The sequence below is a fragment of the Vigna umbellata genome, chromosome 7, assembly GCF_029865625.1.
Source record: "Vigna umbellata cultivar VRB3 chromosome 7, Vumbellata_1.0, whole genome shotgun sequence".
NCBI classification, from domain to species: domain Eukaryota; kingdom Viridiplantae; phylum Streptophyta; class Magnoliopsida; order Fabales; family Fabaceae; genus Vigna; species Vigna umbellata.
Window position 1 is genome coordinate 28,925,432 of NC_142171.1, and position 13,474 is coordinate 28,938,905.

The 13,474-nt window shown below is 43.8% G+C and overlaps 1 protein-coding gene across 1 annotated transcript; it reads left to right on the forward strand.

The window, feature by feature from the left end:
- The first annotated feature begins 6,817 nt into the window (after positions 1–6,817).
- Positions 6,818–8,188, forward strand: LOC148195671 (uncharacterized). Its single transcript, XM_088095264.1, has one exon. The coding sequence runs from the start codon at positions 6,818–6,820 to the stop codon at positions 8,186–8,188; it is 1,371 nt and encodes a 456-aa protein (XP_087951390.1).
- Positions 8,189–13,474: the final 5,286 nt, after the last annotated feature.

Here is a 13,474-nt window from a genome sequence, read left to right on the forward strand (position 1 = left end):
TTTCCTTTCTCACTACCAACTCTGTTATCTTCAACGCCGGTGATCATCTCCAAGACCCCGGGAATACCTGCACATCCCTTCCCTCTTCGACCAACTTCATCATCTTCTCCCACAATATCAGCAACAACAATATCCCCCATTCACCTCAAACGCCCACTGCTACTAGAAACGGCCATCCTCCATATTCACACACAGCCAATATCATCACCTTCTCCTCCAACACGCCTCACGGCCATCCTTATACCATTTCATGGCAGCACCTTAGTCTTCATCTATTTCCTCCGTTTCATCATCCTAACAAACAGAAAACCAAATTTGAGTGTCATCGGAGACTCTGCCTCAGCCTTTGCCCGTCACCCCTGATCCAAACCCGAACCACCATCCTTTACCTCCACGTATGTCTATCGCGACCCTCATCACCAGCACACTTCAGATCCAGTCACCGTCGTTCTCCGCCTCTACCTCGCAGCCGCCGTCTTCTTCTCTCCTAGGTCAATACCCGCCACCACGAACTCCAGCCCAGACGGTTCCGACCCGGCAGCAAGAGAGGTCGCAGCCAGCAAGAAAGGTCGCCGTTGTCCTCCAGCATTAAGCCCTCGCCGACGGCCGCCCATCACTTCTCCCCACGCGGTGGCTGCCAAGTCTAGGAAGAAGGGAGGTTGCTTCCTTTGGTTTCATTCAGAAGAAAGAAAAAAAGAGAGAGTTTGGGCTTTGAGCCCGTTTTAGTTTCTAAATAAACAAAGAGAAAAAAAAAGAAGGAGAACTTTTTCTGCATTTCATGATTTGCATCCTTTCATTTGGACTTAAGCCCGCTCTAGAAAAAAAAAGAGAATTGGACATGAGCACACTATTTCAGAATACACCTCCGTTTTCGATTCCAACCGGGGCTGAAGCCCATTCCGTTTTTGCAAACAATAAAAAAGGGAGGTTTGGACATTGGGCTCATTTTATTTCTGGCACCTCCAACTTTGCTGCTGCACCTCTATAGAGCCCAATTTCGCTCCGCGCGCAACTCTGGTTCTTATATCTGCACCCTTATTCTTGTTTAGTTATTATCTTGTTTTATTTTTATACTTTTGTTTCTTTTTTTATTATTATTTATTTGGTTATTAGTTTTTTCTGTATATAGCCCCTTGTAAGATAACCCCTACCCCCTGTTTTAGTGGATTTGCTCGTTTCGTTTTATATCAAAAGAAAATAAAAAAAAATAAAAAAATATATAAAACTTTAAAAAACATTTAATGTAATAAATCTCGGTATGAGTACTCGTGCGATCGTATGCATCAGCCTAGTACTTATTGCCCAAATATAAAATAAATAAAAAGCCGTGTGAGTGCTCGTGCGATCGTACGCATCAGCCTAGTACTCATTACGCAAAACAAAAGAAATAAAAAGCCGTGTGACTGCTCGTGCGATCGTACGCATCAGCCTAGTACTCATTACGCAAAACAATAAAAGGAAAAAAAGCCGTGTGAGTGCTCGTGCGATCGTACGCATCAGCCTAGTACTCATTACGCAAAAAAAATATGTTTCAAAGGTTTAGGCACATGTGTGATCGCACGCATCGTCCTTGTGCTAAAAACCTTTTCTCTTTTCTAAAATTAAAAATCCAAAAAAAATATGTTTCAAAGGTTTAGGCACATGTGTGATTGCACGCATCGTCCTTGTGCTAAAAACCTCTTCTCCTAAACAATAAAAATACCAAAAAAATATAAAAATCCTCAAAAACTAAAAAAGGACTTCTACTTTTCAAATTCAAACAATATTGCCATGCAGAACTACGTGATCCTTGATTCTCCATCAAAAGTGGAGATACGTAGGAGCAAGGCCAGTCCTTGTCAGGCTCATTCTCCCAAAAATCCAAATTATCCATAACAAGTTTTCAAACAATTTTCCAAACAAGTTTCTCAAATAGTTTCTAAAAGAACTACGTAACCCTGATTTCTCACATGAGAATACGTAGGAGCAAGGTCAATCCTTGTCGGGCCCAAAAAGCTAAAAAGTATTGTTTGTTTTCTTTAGCGTTTTATTTTAAGGGGAAGTTAAACACTTTGAAACCACATCCACATTTGCACATTTAGTTAAAGGTACTGCCTTATGGCAGGCGTTGTAGGGTGCTGATACCTTCCCTACACGTAACCGACTCCCGAACCAAGAATCTGGTTCAATTTGACTATGCCTTATCATTTTATGGTTTTTCCGTAGTTTTCCAGAATAAACTATGGTGGCGACTCCAAAATCTCTTTTCAATACGTATTCTTTTTATTGGATCGTCGTCCCGTCGCGATTCCGGTTGCGACAACAATATAACATACAGCGTTTAATTTTAGACTTGGAGTTTACTTTTAAAATGTAATTTCTTTTAAAGATATTTGATTTAATATATATGAATTTGTCTCACAAAACTACCATACAAGTTCAATTTTAGAGTAAAATATATATAAAAAAAATAACATGTTGAGAGTTATGGATGAAATTGATTATATTATAAATTTTGAATCGAAAATAAAATGTTAAAGAGTATTACAATTATATTTTTTATATTTTTATGATTCGTAGAGATTTGCTTTAGGAAATACAGTTAGACAAATTCCAATATTAGGTAAGTTATATTCATACAGTTTTACATTATGGTTTTTTTTGTTATTAATAGGTTGAAATTATCATGTAAAGACTTTTTAATATCTTTTTATTCTTAAATCTTTTAAGTAAGATGTCTTCGTATCTATATTTCATCCTCAACGGAGTAGAGTTGTGAATTGTGTCTGCAAAAGACACTCTAATGCTCAAGTCAATCGAATTCGTCAGATATAAGTTAATAATGTAATGAATGTATACATAATTAATTACCTTGAGAATAATGTTATTTTATACTAAACTTATGAGCCTTTACATGGTTGAGCTTGAACTTGCAAACAATTATCTTAATTAACTTTTATTAGTGACCTATGTAATATTCCTTAATTTTAACTCAGTTTTTTAGTTAATCAAAATTATTTGAGTCATTTTAGTAGAGAATGTCTAAACTATCATATGTCATAGATTGAGATATACCTGACCATCATAGGTCAGGATGCTCCAAGTCATCTTAAGTCATGATGTTTTAGACCATTATAGACTGAAATATTTTAGACCCTGAAGTTGAGAAAATTGCCTGTAGAAACAACAATAGAAGGAGAAGAGAGAACAAGGCTTCCAGAGAAACTTCTCTCATTCCTGAGATTCCTGAGCAACCATTCATCCCTGTTTTTTATTAGGAAGGAGAAGATATGGCCGCCAATCCAAATGGTCATGGTGATGGTCAAGCTATACGCACCTTGGAGGACTATTCTACATTCTCAGGGCCTCTTCACTTCAACAACATTGCTAGGCCAAGGGTTAATGCCGCCAACATGGAGATGAAGCCTGCTCTCATCCATTTGGTGCAAACAATCAGTTCAACAGCCTATCTCATGAGAATCCTTATAATCATTTTGCCACCTTCCTTGAGATATGTAATACTGTGAAGATTCATGTGTGCCTGATGAAGCTATAAGGCTCAGCCTGTTTCCATTCTCACTGGGAGACAACGCCAAGGTGTGGTTGAATTTGTTTCCTGAGAATAGCTTCACGGCATGGGAGGATGTGGTTTCCAAGTTCCTCAACAAATACTTCCAACAATCAAAAGTCAACAAAGGGAAACAGGAAATCTCATCTTTTTAGCAAGATGGTAGTGAAACTTTGAGCCAAGCATGGGATAAGTTCAAGGGGTTACTACGAAAGACGCCCACTCATGGGTTTGATGAGCCTACCGTCCTGAATATGTTTTTGGGAGGCCTTGAATCCCAAACCAAATTGATGTTGGATGCCTCAGTTGGAGGAAACATCAGATGGAAGACACCTAAAGAAGCACATGAGCTGATACAGAATATGGTTGTTAATGACAATGAAGTGCAGAATGAAAGGGATCAACTATAACAAAAAGGTGTTCTTCAACTACAATCTCAGGACGCCTTGTTAGCTTAAAACAAAATAATGACCCAACAACTCGAAGCTCTCATGAACAAGCTCTCTCAACTGCCTAAAGAGCTCCAAAATGTTTCTCAAGCTCAACATCAAGGTTGTGAGTTATGTGGTGGAGATCATGTAAATAGTTAGTGTGCCATGCAAGCAAATTCCCAAGAAGAGGTGAACTATATGGGTAATCAAGGTCGACAAGGTAACTACAACCAAGGGTGGAGACCTCACCTAAGCATGGTCCAAGGACAAGTTGGGCCATCAAATAGACCACCTCAGCAACAATATCAACCACATCCCTCCTTATCTGACAAGACCTCAAAGTTGGAGGACACACTTCAGCAGTTTATGCAAGTATCCATCTCTAACCACAAGAGCACTGAAGCTTCCATTAGAAACTTGGAGATATAAGTGGGTCAACTTGCTAAGAAGCTGGAGGAGAAAACTAAAAAGAATTTTGTAGCCAACACTGAAGTTAACCCTCAGGAGAAATGTAATGTCATTACAACAAGAAGTGGAAAAGAGGTTGGGCTTGATTACAAGGAGAAGCTGCCAAATGAAGAGAAGAGAAGCAATGAAGATAAGATTCAAGCACAAAAAGAAACTAATCAAGAGATTGTTGGGGGAGAAGAAAAAAATAAAGGAAAAGAAAAAGAGAAAAAACAAAAAGAGAAGGAAATTTTGAAACATCTTCCTTATCCGAAAAATCCTTCCAATAAAGAAAAGGAGAAACATTTGGCTCGATTCAAGCAAATATTCAACCAGCTTGAGATTACCATACCCTTTACTGAAGCGTTGCAACAAATTCCCGCCTATGCAAAGTACATGAAGCAAATCCTTAGCAAGAAGAAGAAGTATTTAGATGAGAAAACAATTGAGGAGCAAGGAAATTGTAGTGTCATCATGCAGAAGACTCTCCCTCCAAAATTTAAAGATCCGAGAGTTTCAACATTCCTTGCACCATTGAAGACTATGATATAGGAAAAACTCTTATTGATTTAGGGGCTAACATCAATTTGATGCCCTTATCTATGCTTAAAAATATTAGTGGTCTTGAAGCCAAACCAATAAGAATGATGCTTCAGTTGACGGATAGATCTATTAAATATCCATTTGGTGTAATTGAAGATGTGATAGTCAAAATAAACGAATTCCTTTGCAGCAGAATGGTCATAAGAGTTTGAGATATATATGTATATAAAATATAAAAATATTTTAGCGAGTTTCATGGTGTTATAGCCAGTATCATTTTCAATAGAAAATTAGTTTAAAATTTTAACTTTATTATATTATTGTTAATACTCTTACTTATTTAAATTTAAAAATTTATCTACTATCTATATTAATGTTTGATAAGAATATATGGAGTACATATCACTTGTGAAGAAAAATATTTCTTTTTGTAATGATGATTATTAAAACAAGATTGTGAAAAAAAATAGAAAATAAATTTACTGCCCACAATATTATTATTTACATTAAAAAAAATAGTTTTGATTTAGTCATTGGTGGTTCAATTTTATAAAAGAACAATCTATTAAATATATATAATTTTTTTATTGTTATAATTATATTAAATTTGATATTCATTTTTGTTATGTTAGAGAAGATAATAAAATTATAAATTTTGAAAATATATTTTTCCTAAAATTAGTGGTCAAAATCCACCAGCGATCATGGCGTGGAACCATGCAAGCGAAATCAAGCTAGGGGCGGAAAAAAACCTATGTTAAGGAAAAATAAAAACACAGTTAAATTATTTGATTCATTACCATTCTCTCTCTTTCTTTTGATACTTGAATACCACCTCTTTCCACTAAACTTTGATGCCACACAAGACACACAGAGAGTTACCTAACTATATATAGTAGTGATTGAGCTTGAGAAATGGCTGAAGATGTTGAGATTCAAGAGCAAAGAGAATACCCTGCAAAAGACTATTATGACCCTCCTCCAGCACCTTTTTTCGACCGCAGAGAGCTCACACAGTGGTCCTTCTATAGAGCCATTATCGCTGAGTTCATAGCAACCCTTCTCTTCCTCTATGTCACTGTCCTCACCATAATTGGCAACAAAAGACAGATTGATAGTGGCACCGAATGTGATGGGGTTGGCATTATCGGTGTACTATAGGATACCTAATCCACCAACGGTCGACCAATAACCCGGGCGATTCATAACGACATTCGACCACGTGTTGTCGACCACTCGGTGCCCGACTCGCCCCGACATCTGACCATATGGTGTTGTCGACCACTTGGTGCTCGACAACCATATAAGTGATGTCGCGACATGAGGCATTCGCACGACAAGTCGTCCACTTATGTTGGAACGCAGGATGATTGATATACAGAACGCGATACCGCGGTCTAGCGGTTACAGATAAACAGTTACGCATATTGGTTAACAAGCGCCGTGAATCATGGAAGTACTTGACTCAATATCTAGCAGTTATAACTTATAGATAACCAACTCCAGTAACCACCCGAGATCTCAGGTAAACGGTTTATTTTACTACTTTAAATACACACAGCATACCAGAAAAAAGGTACGTTTTTCCCTTGAGAGAAAATTAACTAAGATTTTCTTATTCTAACAACACCCCTGTTGACTTGAGCGTCGGAGTGCCTTTGCAGGTACCCAGCCCACCGTATTCCAAGGATAGAGCGTAGAAAGAGAGAGGAAGCATCATCAACGAGATCACAAAGAGAAGCATTCTGGTCTTATTTGGTTTGTATTTCGGTCTCCACATCTGTACTGAAACATTTTGGCGCCCACCGTGGGGCCCAGATTTACAATCCCAACAACGACCACCGGAGCAATGGAGGATTTGATCAAGCAGCTGCAGGCACAGATAGAAGCACAAGAACAAACCATAAAGGAACAGCAAGAAATCCAACGCAAACAGGCAGAGGAGCTGGCAGCACTGAAGGCGCAACGTCCACCGCCAGAGTTATCTGCCTCGAACAGACAGAATAATAATGAAGAGAGTCACCATGGGGGACCATCTGATCCTTTTGACGGGGATAAGAAAGGGCCTACTTCCATACGCCTCACCAACTTACTTCCGTTCACGGAAGCCATCATGCAAGCGCACATGCCAGATAAACCTCCCCCAGTGTTAGAACGCTACGACGGCTCCGCCGATCCCGACAATCACCTGCGCAACTTTATAGACGCCATGGCGTTCTACACAGATAGTGACCCTGTCATTTGCAGAGCCTTCTCCTTATCCCTTAAGGACGAGGCCTTGGAGTGGTTCCACACTCTTCCACGTCATTCCGTAGATTGTTTCGCCACAATCGAATCCCTCTTCAGAAAGCAGTACGCGACCAATAAGAAACCGGCGATGACTGCGGCAGAACTTGTGCACACCAAGCAAGAAAAGGACGAATCTTTGAAAGCTTTCATGCAACGGTACACTGAGACAGCCCGACGCGTGAAAGATATCAGTCACACATTTATCATCAACAATCTGCCGTCATGTTTGAGACCGGGATACTTTGCGGAACAATTGTACGCTGACCCTCCGGCAACTATGGAGGAACTGCAATCCACAATTGCTAAATTCATCCGCATCGAGGATCTCCGAAACTCTAGGAGAAAACAGCAACCGGATACTTCCAACCATGAAGCAAAAAAACCTACCAAGCGATCGACGAACGACTATAAGTCAGATCGCGCACCCCGAAAAGAGTCGGGGTGGACGTCCAAATATAATCATTACACGACACTCAATGCCCCGAGAGCAAGAGTGCTCGAAGAGGCCTTGCACGCCGAACTCTTAACCGTACGGCGAAAGGCTACCCCAAAGAACGCGGATAATAGTAAAACCTGCCGGTTCCATATGAACCATGGGCACGACACGGAAGAATGCAACATGGTGAAAGAGGAGCTAGAACGACTCATCCGGGCAGGATATCTCCAGAATTACGTCAAGGATAGAATTTCCACAAGAGCCGCGACACCTCACCGAAGAGACCCTCCTAGACGAAGCCCCCAGCGATCACCCCCTAGAGATGATCGACACCGCCGTCGAACGCGCAGTCCGCCTAGACGGACAGATAGAGAACGCTCAGTCCGAGGCCGCATTGACACCATATCTGGCGGCTTCGCAGGAGGAGGTGTGTCAGCTTCAGCAAGGAAGCGACATTTAAGACAGTTGAAGTCCGTTCATATGGTCGAACGATAATCTAGGTCGATTCCTGACATTACTTTCACGAATGCGGACTTCCACGCGCCCGACCCTGATCATGATGATCCTATGGTCATCACAGCTAACATAGCTCGATATGATGTCAGCAAAGTCCTCGTCGATCAGGGGAGCTCGGTCAATATTCTGTATTGGTCCACCTTTCAGAAAATGGACCTATCGGAGGATCTCATAGCCCCGTTTAACGAACAAATTGTAGGATTCTCTGGAGAAAGAGTAGACACAAGGGGATACCTTGACCTGCGCACTCGGCTCGGAACAAGTCGAGAGGCACCTGAGCTTAGAGTTCGATTCCTGCTGGTCGAAGCAAATGCGTCGTACAATGCCCTGCTAGGAAGGCCTTGCCTAAATGCATTCGGGGCAATTGTCTCCACTCCCCACCTCACCATGAAGTTCCCGACAGAGCATGGTACCATTTGCACCGTGCAGGCAGATCAACGAACAGCCCGACAGTGTTATGTGGCCGGGCTAAAAGTCACCCCCTTCGTTCCAACTAGAAGGGCGAAAGGAGCCGAGACAGCGGCAATCGACTTAGACCCCCGGACCAATGCAGACGAGCGTCTTCATCCACAAGGCGAAGTCAAACTCTTATCCCTTACCACTGACGCGTCTAAATCCACCAACATTGGTGGCGACCTCACCTCAAGCGAAGAGCACGATTTAAGCAATATACTACGACATAATGCAGATTTATTTGCATGGACGGCCGCCGACATGCCAGGAATCCATCCAGGGGTTATGGCGCACAAACTGTCGATCTTCCGGGAGGCTCGACCGGTCGCCCAGAAGAAACGAAGGTTCGGAGAAGAAAAACGCCGGGCTGTGCAGGTTGAGGTCGAGAAGTTGATGAGCGCCCAGTTCATCAGAGAACTAAAATACACTACGTGGTTGTCGAACGTAGTTATGGTCAAAAAATCCAACGGTCAGTGGAGAATGTGTGTCGACTTCACTGATCTCAACAAAGCTTGTCCCAAAGACTCGTATCCCCTGCCCAGCATCGATCGCCTGGTCGACGGAGCCTCGGGTCATGTCGTATTGAGTTTTCTCGACGCTTACTCAGGATACAACCAGATCCCAATGTACAAGCCCGATCAAGACAAAACAGCCTTCATCACCGAACGTGCTAATTACTGCTATGAAGTAATGCCGTTTGGGTTGAAGAATGCCGGAGCCACTTACCAACGCCTCATGGACAAAGTCTTCCATCATCAGATAGGACGATGCATGGACGTATATGTCGATGACATGGTTATTCGGAGCAATTCCATGGAGCAACACCTGAAAGATTTGAAAGAGGTTTTTGGCCAACTCCGACGGTATAGCATGCGCCTCAATCCTTCCAAGTGTACTTTTGGCGTCCCCGCAGGAAAGTTCTTAGGCTTCATGCTTACACGTCGAGGTATTGAAGCTAATCCGGACAAGTGCAAAGCAGTCCTCGACATGCCTGCACCAAAAACCTTGAGGGAGGTACAACGTCTGGTAGGTCGACTCACCGCCCTATCTCGATTCATTCCAAAGCTAGCTGAACACATCAAGCCCATCCTGCGGAATTTAAAAAAGGATACCACTCAACACTGGGACGACGCCTGTGAGACAGCATTCAACACTGTCAAACACATCCTAACGAGTCCTCCCATTATGGCCCGACCAGACGACGGGTCCGACTTGCAGCTATATATTGCAGCTTCACAGCATGCTGTTAGTGCCGCCTTAATACAGGAAGCGCCCTCCCTGAAATTGATATATTTCATCAGTCGTACATTACAAGGGGCTGAGGAGCGTTATTCCCGAATTGAGAAACTTGCCTTAGCCCTCATCACAGCTTCTCGTCGCCTTCGACCATATTTCCAGAGCCATCAAGTAGTAGTCCGCACAGATCACCCCGTAGCCAAGATTCTCCGTAAACCAGACTTGGCAGGACGGATGGTCGCCTGGTCCGTGGAACTGTCTGAGTTCGGACTCCGTTACGAGCCGCGAGGATCTGTCAAGGGTCAACATTTGGCTGACTTCACAGCTGAATTAATACATACATCTGAGGACTCACCTACCACGTGGCTACTCAGTGTAGATGGTTCCTCCGACAAAAGGGGAGGAGGAGCCGGGATCGTACTAGAAGGCCCGGATGGTTTGGTCATAGAGCAAGCCATCATATTCAAATTTCCAACTAGCAATAACCAGGCCGAGTATGAAGCCTTGATTGCCGGCCTATCCTTGGCCAGAGAATTCTCGATTGATCATTTGGAGTGTCGGATGGATTCAAAGTTAGTGGTCAGCCACGTGGACGGAACCTATCAAGTCAAGGATAATCAACTTCTGCGCTATTTCCACAAAGTCCAAACCTTACTTCAACAATTCGTCAAGGTTAGCGTCACTCATGTACCCAGGGAGCAAAATGCAAGAGCAGATCTCTTGTCTAAGTTAGCTCACTCTAAAGAGCAAGCACAGTTGTCTTCCATCATTAGAATGACGGTCGACCGTCCTGTGGTGGAAGCTTTCGTCACCAATGTGTCGACACCCGCGGCAGACTGGCGACAGAACGTCAAAGATCTCATGGAGAGGCAGGATAAAGGAGATAGCATTACGGTAGCAGATTCCAAACGTATTGCACGTTTTGTAAGTATAGGTGACGACCTATACCGTCGCGGCCACAGCACTCCTCTGTTGAAATGCTTATCAGAGGACGAAGCAGACTATGTACTGCGCGAGTTGCACACCGGGATATGCGGATTTCACTCTGGCAAGAGAGCACTGAGAGCGCGTGTTCTCCGCGCCGGATATTACTGGCCTACACTAGACCGCGATTGCGAGACATTTGTCAAGAAATGTATCTCCTGTCAGGCCCATGGTCACGACATCCGCGCGCCTCCCGAAGATTTGCACAACATTGTCTCTCCTTGGCCATTCGCTCAGTGGGGTCTCGACATACTTGGACCACTACCGATCGCTAAGGCCCAAACAAGTTTCTACTCGTGGCAGTCGATTACTTCACGAAATGGATAGAGGCCGAACCGTTGTCTACTATCAGTGCCCAACGAGTGCAGAAATTTATTTGGCATCTCATCTGCCGATTCGGTCTCCCTCAAAAGATCATTACTGACAACGGTCGCCAATTCATCGAGCGCAATTTAGAAGATTTCCTTAGCAATTTGGGCATCAAACATGTCACCTCATCCGTCGAGCATCCCCAAACAAACGGCCAAGCGGAAGCCGCCAACAAAGCCATACTGACAGAACTAAAGAAACGACTCGGTGACGCCAAAGGATTATGGGTGGAGGAACTGCCAGAAGTTCTGTGGGCGTATAGATGCACTCCTCACGGATCTACTGGTGATACGCCATTCAACCTGACTTACGGCACCGATGCCATGCTACCCGTCGAAGTTGGCGAGCCTTCCTTAAGACGCGACATCACTAATATGTCACTGAATGAGGAACAGTTGCGGCTGAATCTTGATATCCTTCCTGAACGTCGAGAGATCGCCACCATACGTGCAGAGGCACAGAAGCGAATGCTATCTCGCCGTTACAACACCAAGGTTAGACCCAGAGCTTTCAAAACTGGCGATCTGGTATGGCGAAAGCGGGGAGAGGCCAGAAAGGACCGAGCGCACGGCAAGCTCGCAGCCAACTGGGAAGGACCATTCCGAATCATAGAAGACCTGTCGAACGGTGCATATCGCCTCCAGCACCTCGATGGACAACCGGTACCTAATACCTGGAATGCCACTCACCTCAAATATTACTTCAGTTAACATTCATTTTTTGTGGGTTCTTTTGAAACATTGTTCAGTTTTATTTTGAATAACGAGTACATTTCATTATGATGCTACTTAGTCAAATCTCCAATGTCAAGTCCCAGGGTCATCGTCTCCGACACTTCCACACACATCACTGGTAGATGTTCACCCTTGAACACCCAGTCGACTTGGGATACAATCCCTCTGGTAGATGTTCACCCTTGAACACCCAGCCCACTTGGGATACACTCCCTCTGGTAGATGTTCACCCTTGAACACCCAGTCCACTTGGGATATCCAGTAATCCCCTACGCGACACTCGCTCTCGACGACCATACACAGCGTGAACAACACATTCGACATCGATAGTTATTTAACGGCCTTTATGGCTAACAAAGCGCAAAATCAGCAAAGATAAACGCTCAATATTCACAAACATTCAACATATTCCAAGAGTCCTACATTTCAAAGAGTTCTACATTTCCAAATTCATACCCACACATATGTAGGCATTTATATATACATTTCAGTATTCATAAACTCCTAATCTATTACAATGTTGGTGGGGACGCCCTCAACATCTTGAACCGTCTCGGCAGCTGCCTCATCCACAGCAGCTGTTTCCACGGGTTCCTCCGCCACAACCCCCTCTTCATCCTCTTCACCCTCCAAGATAGCGTCTTCGGGGATTTCCTTCAAGGGTTTCAGCTGACCCTCATGTACATCTTTGCGGACGTCAAATTCGGTTCCCTTGGTTGATACTTGAAGCAAGTGTTCGACTTGCCTCAAGGCCTTCCTGAATCCTTTCTTATGTTCGTCCATAATTGCATCCTTCAACTCCTCGATCAATTCATTTTTTTTCAAAGATTTCTACCTTCAGTGCGTTTCTCTCTCGGGCCACTAGCAACATTGAGTTCTTTGCTTGATCCAGATCCCTGCCCATCTGATCACGTTCTTGTTGAAGGGTCACACCAGCTTCTCGAGTCTTATTCAACAATACCTCGCCCTCCTTCAGCAGTTGTTCAGTATGCTTCTGCTTGGCCTCACAGCCTGCATGGACCTCTGTGAGCTCTTTCAGCTGGGCACGCACCTTCTCTAACTCAGACCGCATCTGACCCCTATCCGAAGCATACGCTAGATGCCAGGCCAACGCCTGTGCTCGTGTGTTCATCTCTAGCAAGCCCTCAGCAATCTGTTGCTCGCTCATGTTTTCGATCACCTTCTTCTCTGAAACATCCAGGTTGAGGTCTACTCTATGACCAGGCATGAAAGCACGATCCCATATGCCCTGCGGCAGGGGGCGTTCATCTTCTTCAACCACCTCCTTACTTTTCTTTGCTGCCTCGCGGTTGATGTCGCCTGTCTTGGATTTCCTTTTGCGCACAAGAGGCACCTCGACTAATGTCGCCTCCTCAGCCGGTGCCACCACGACGGGAGGTGGACCAGATGGTGGCACCGGAGGGCATTGTCGCCCAGTGGATGACCCTGGACGATTACCTTCATCCCTCTCATCGTCGATGGTCTGAAA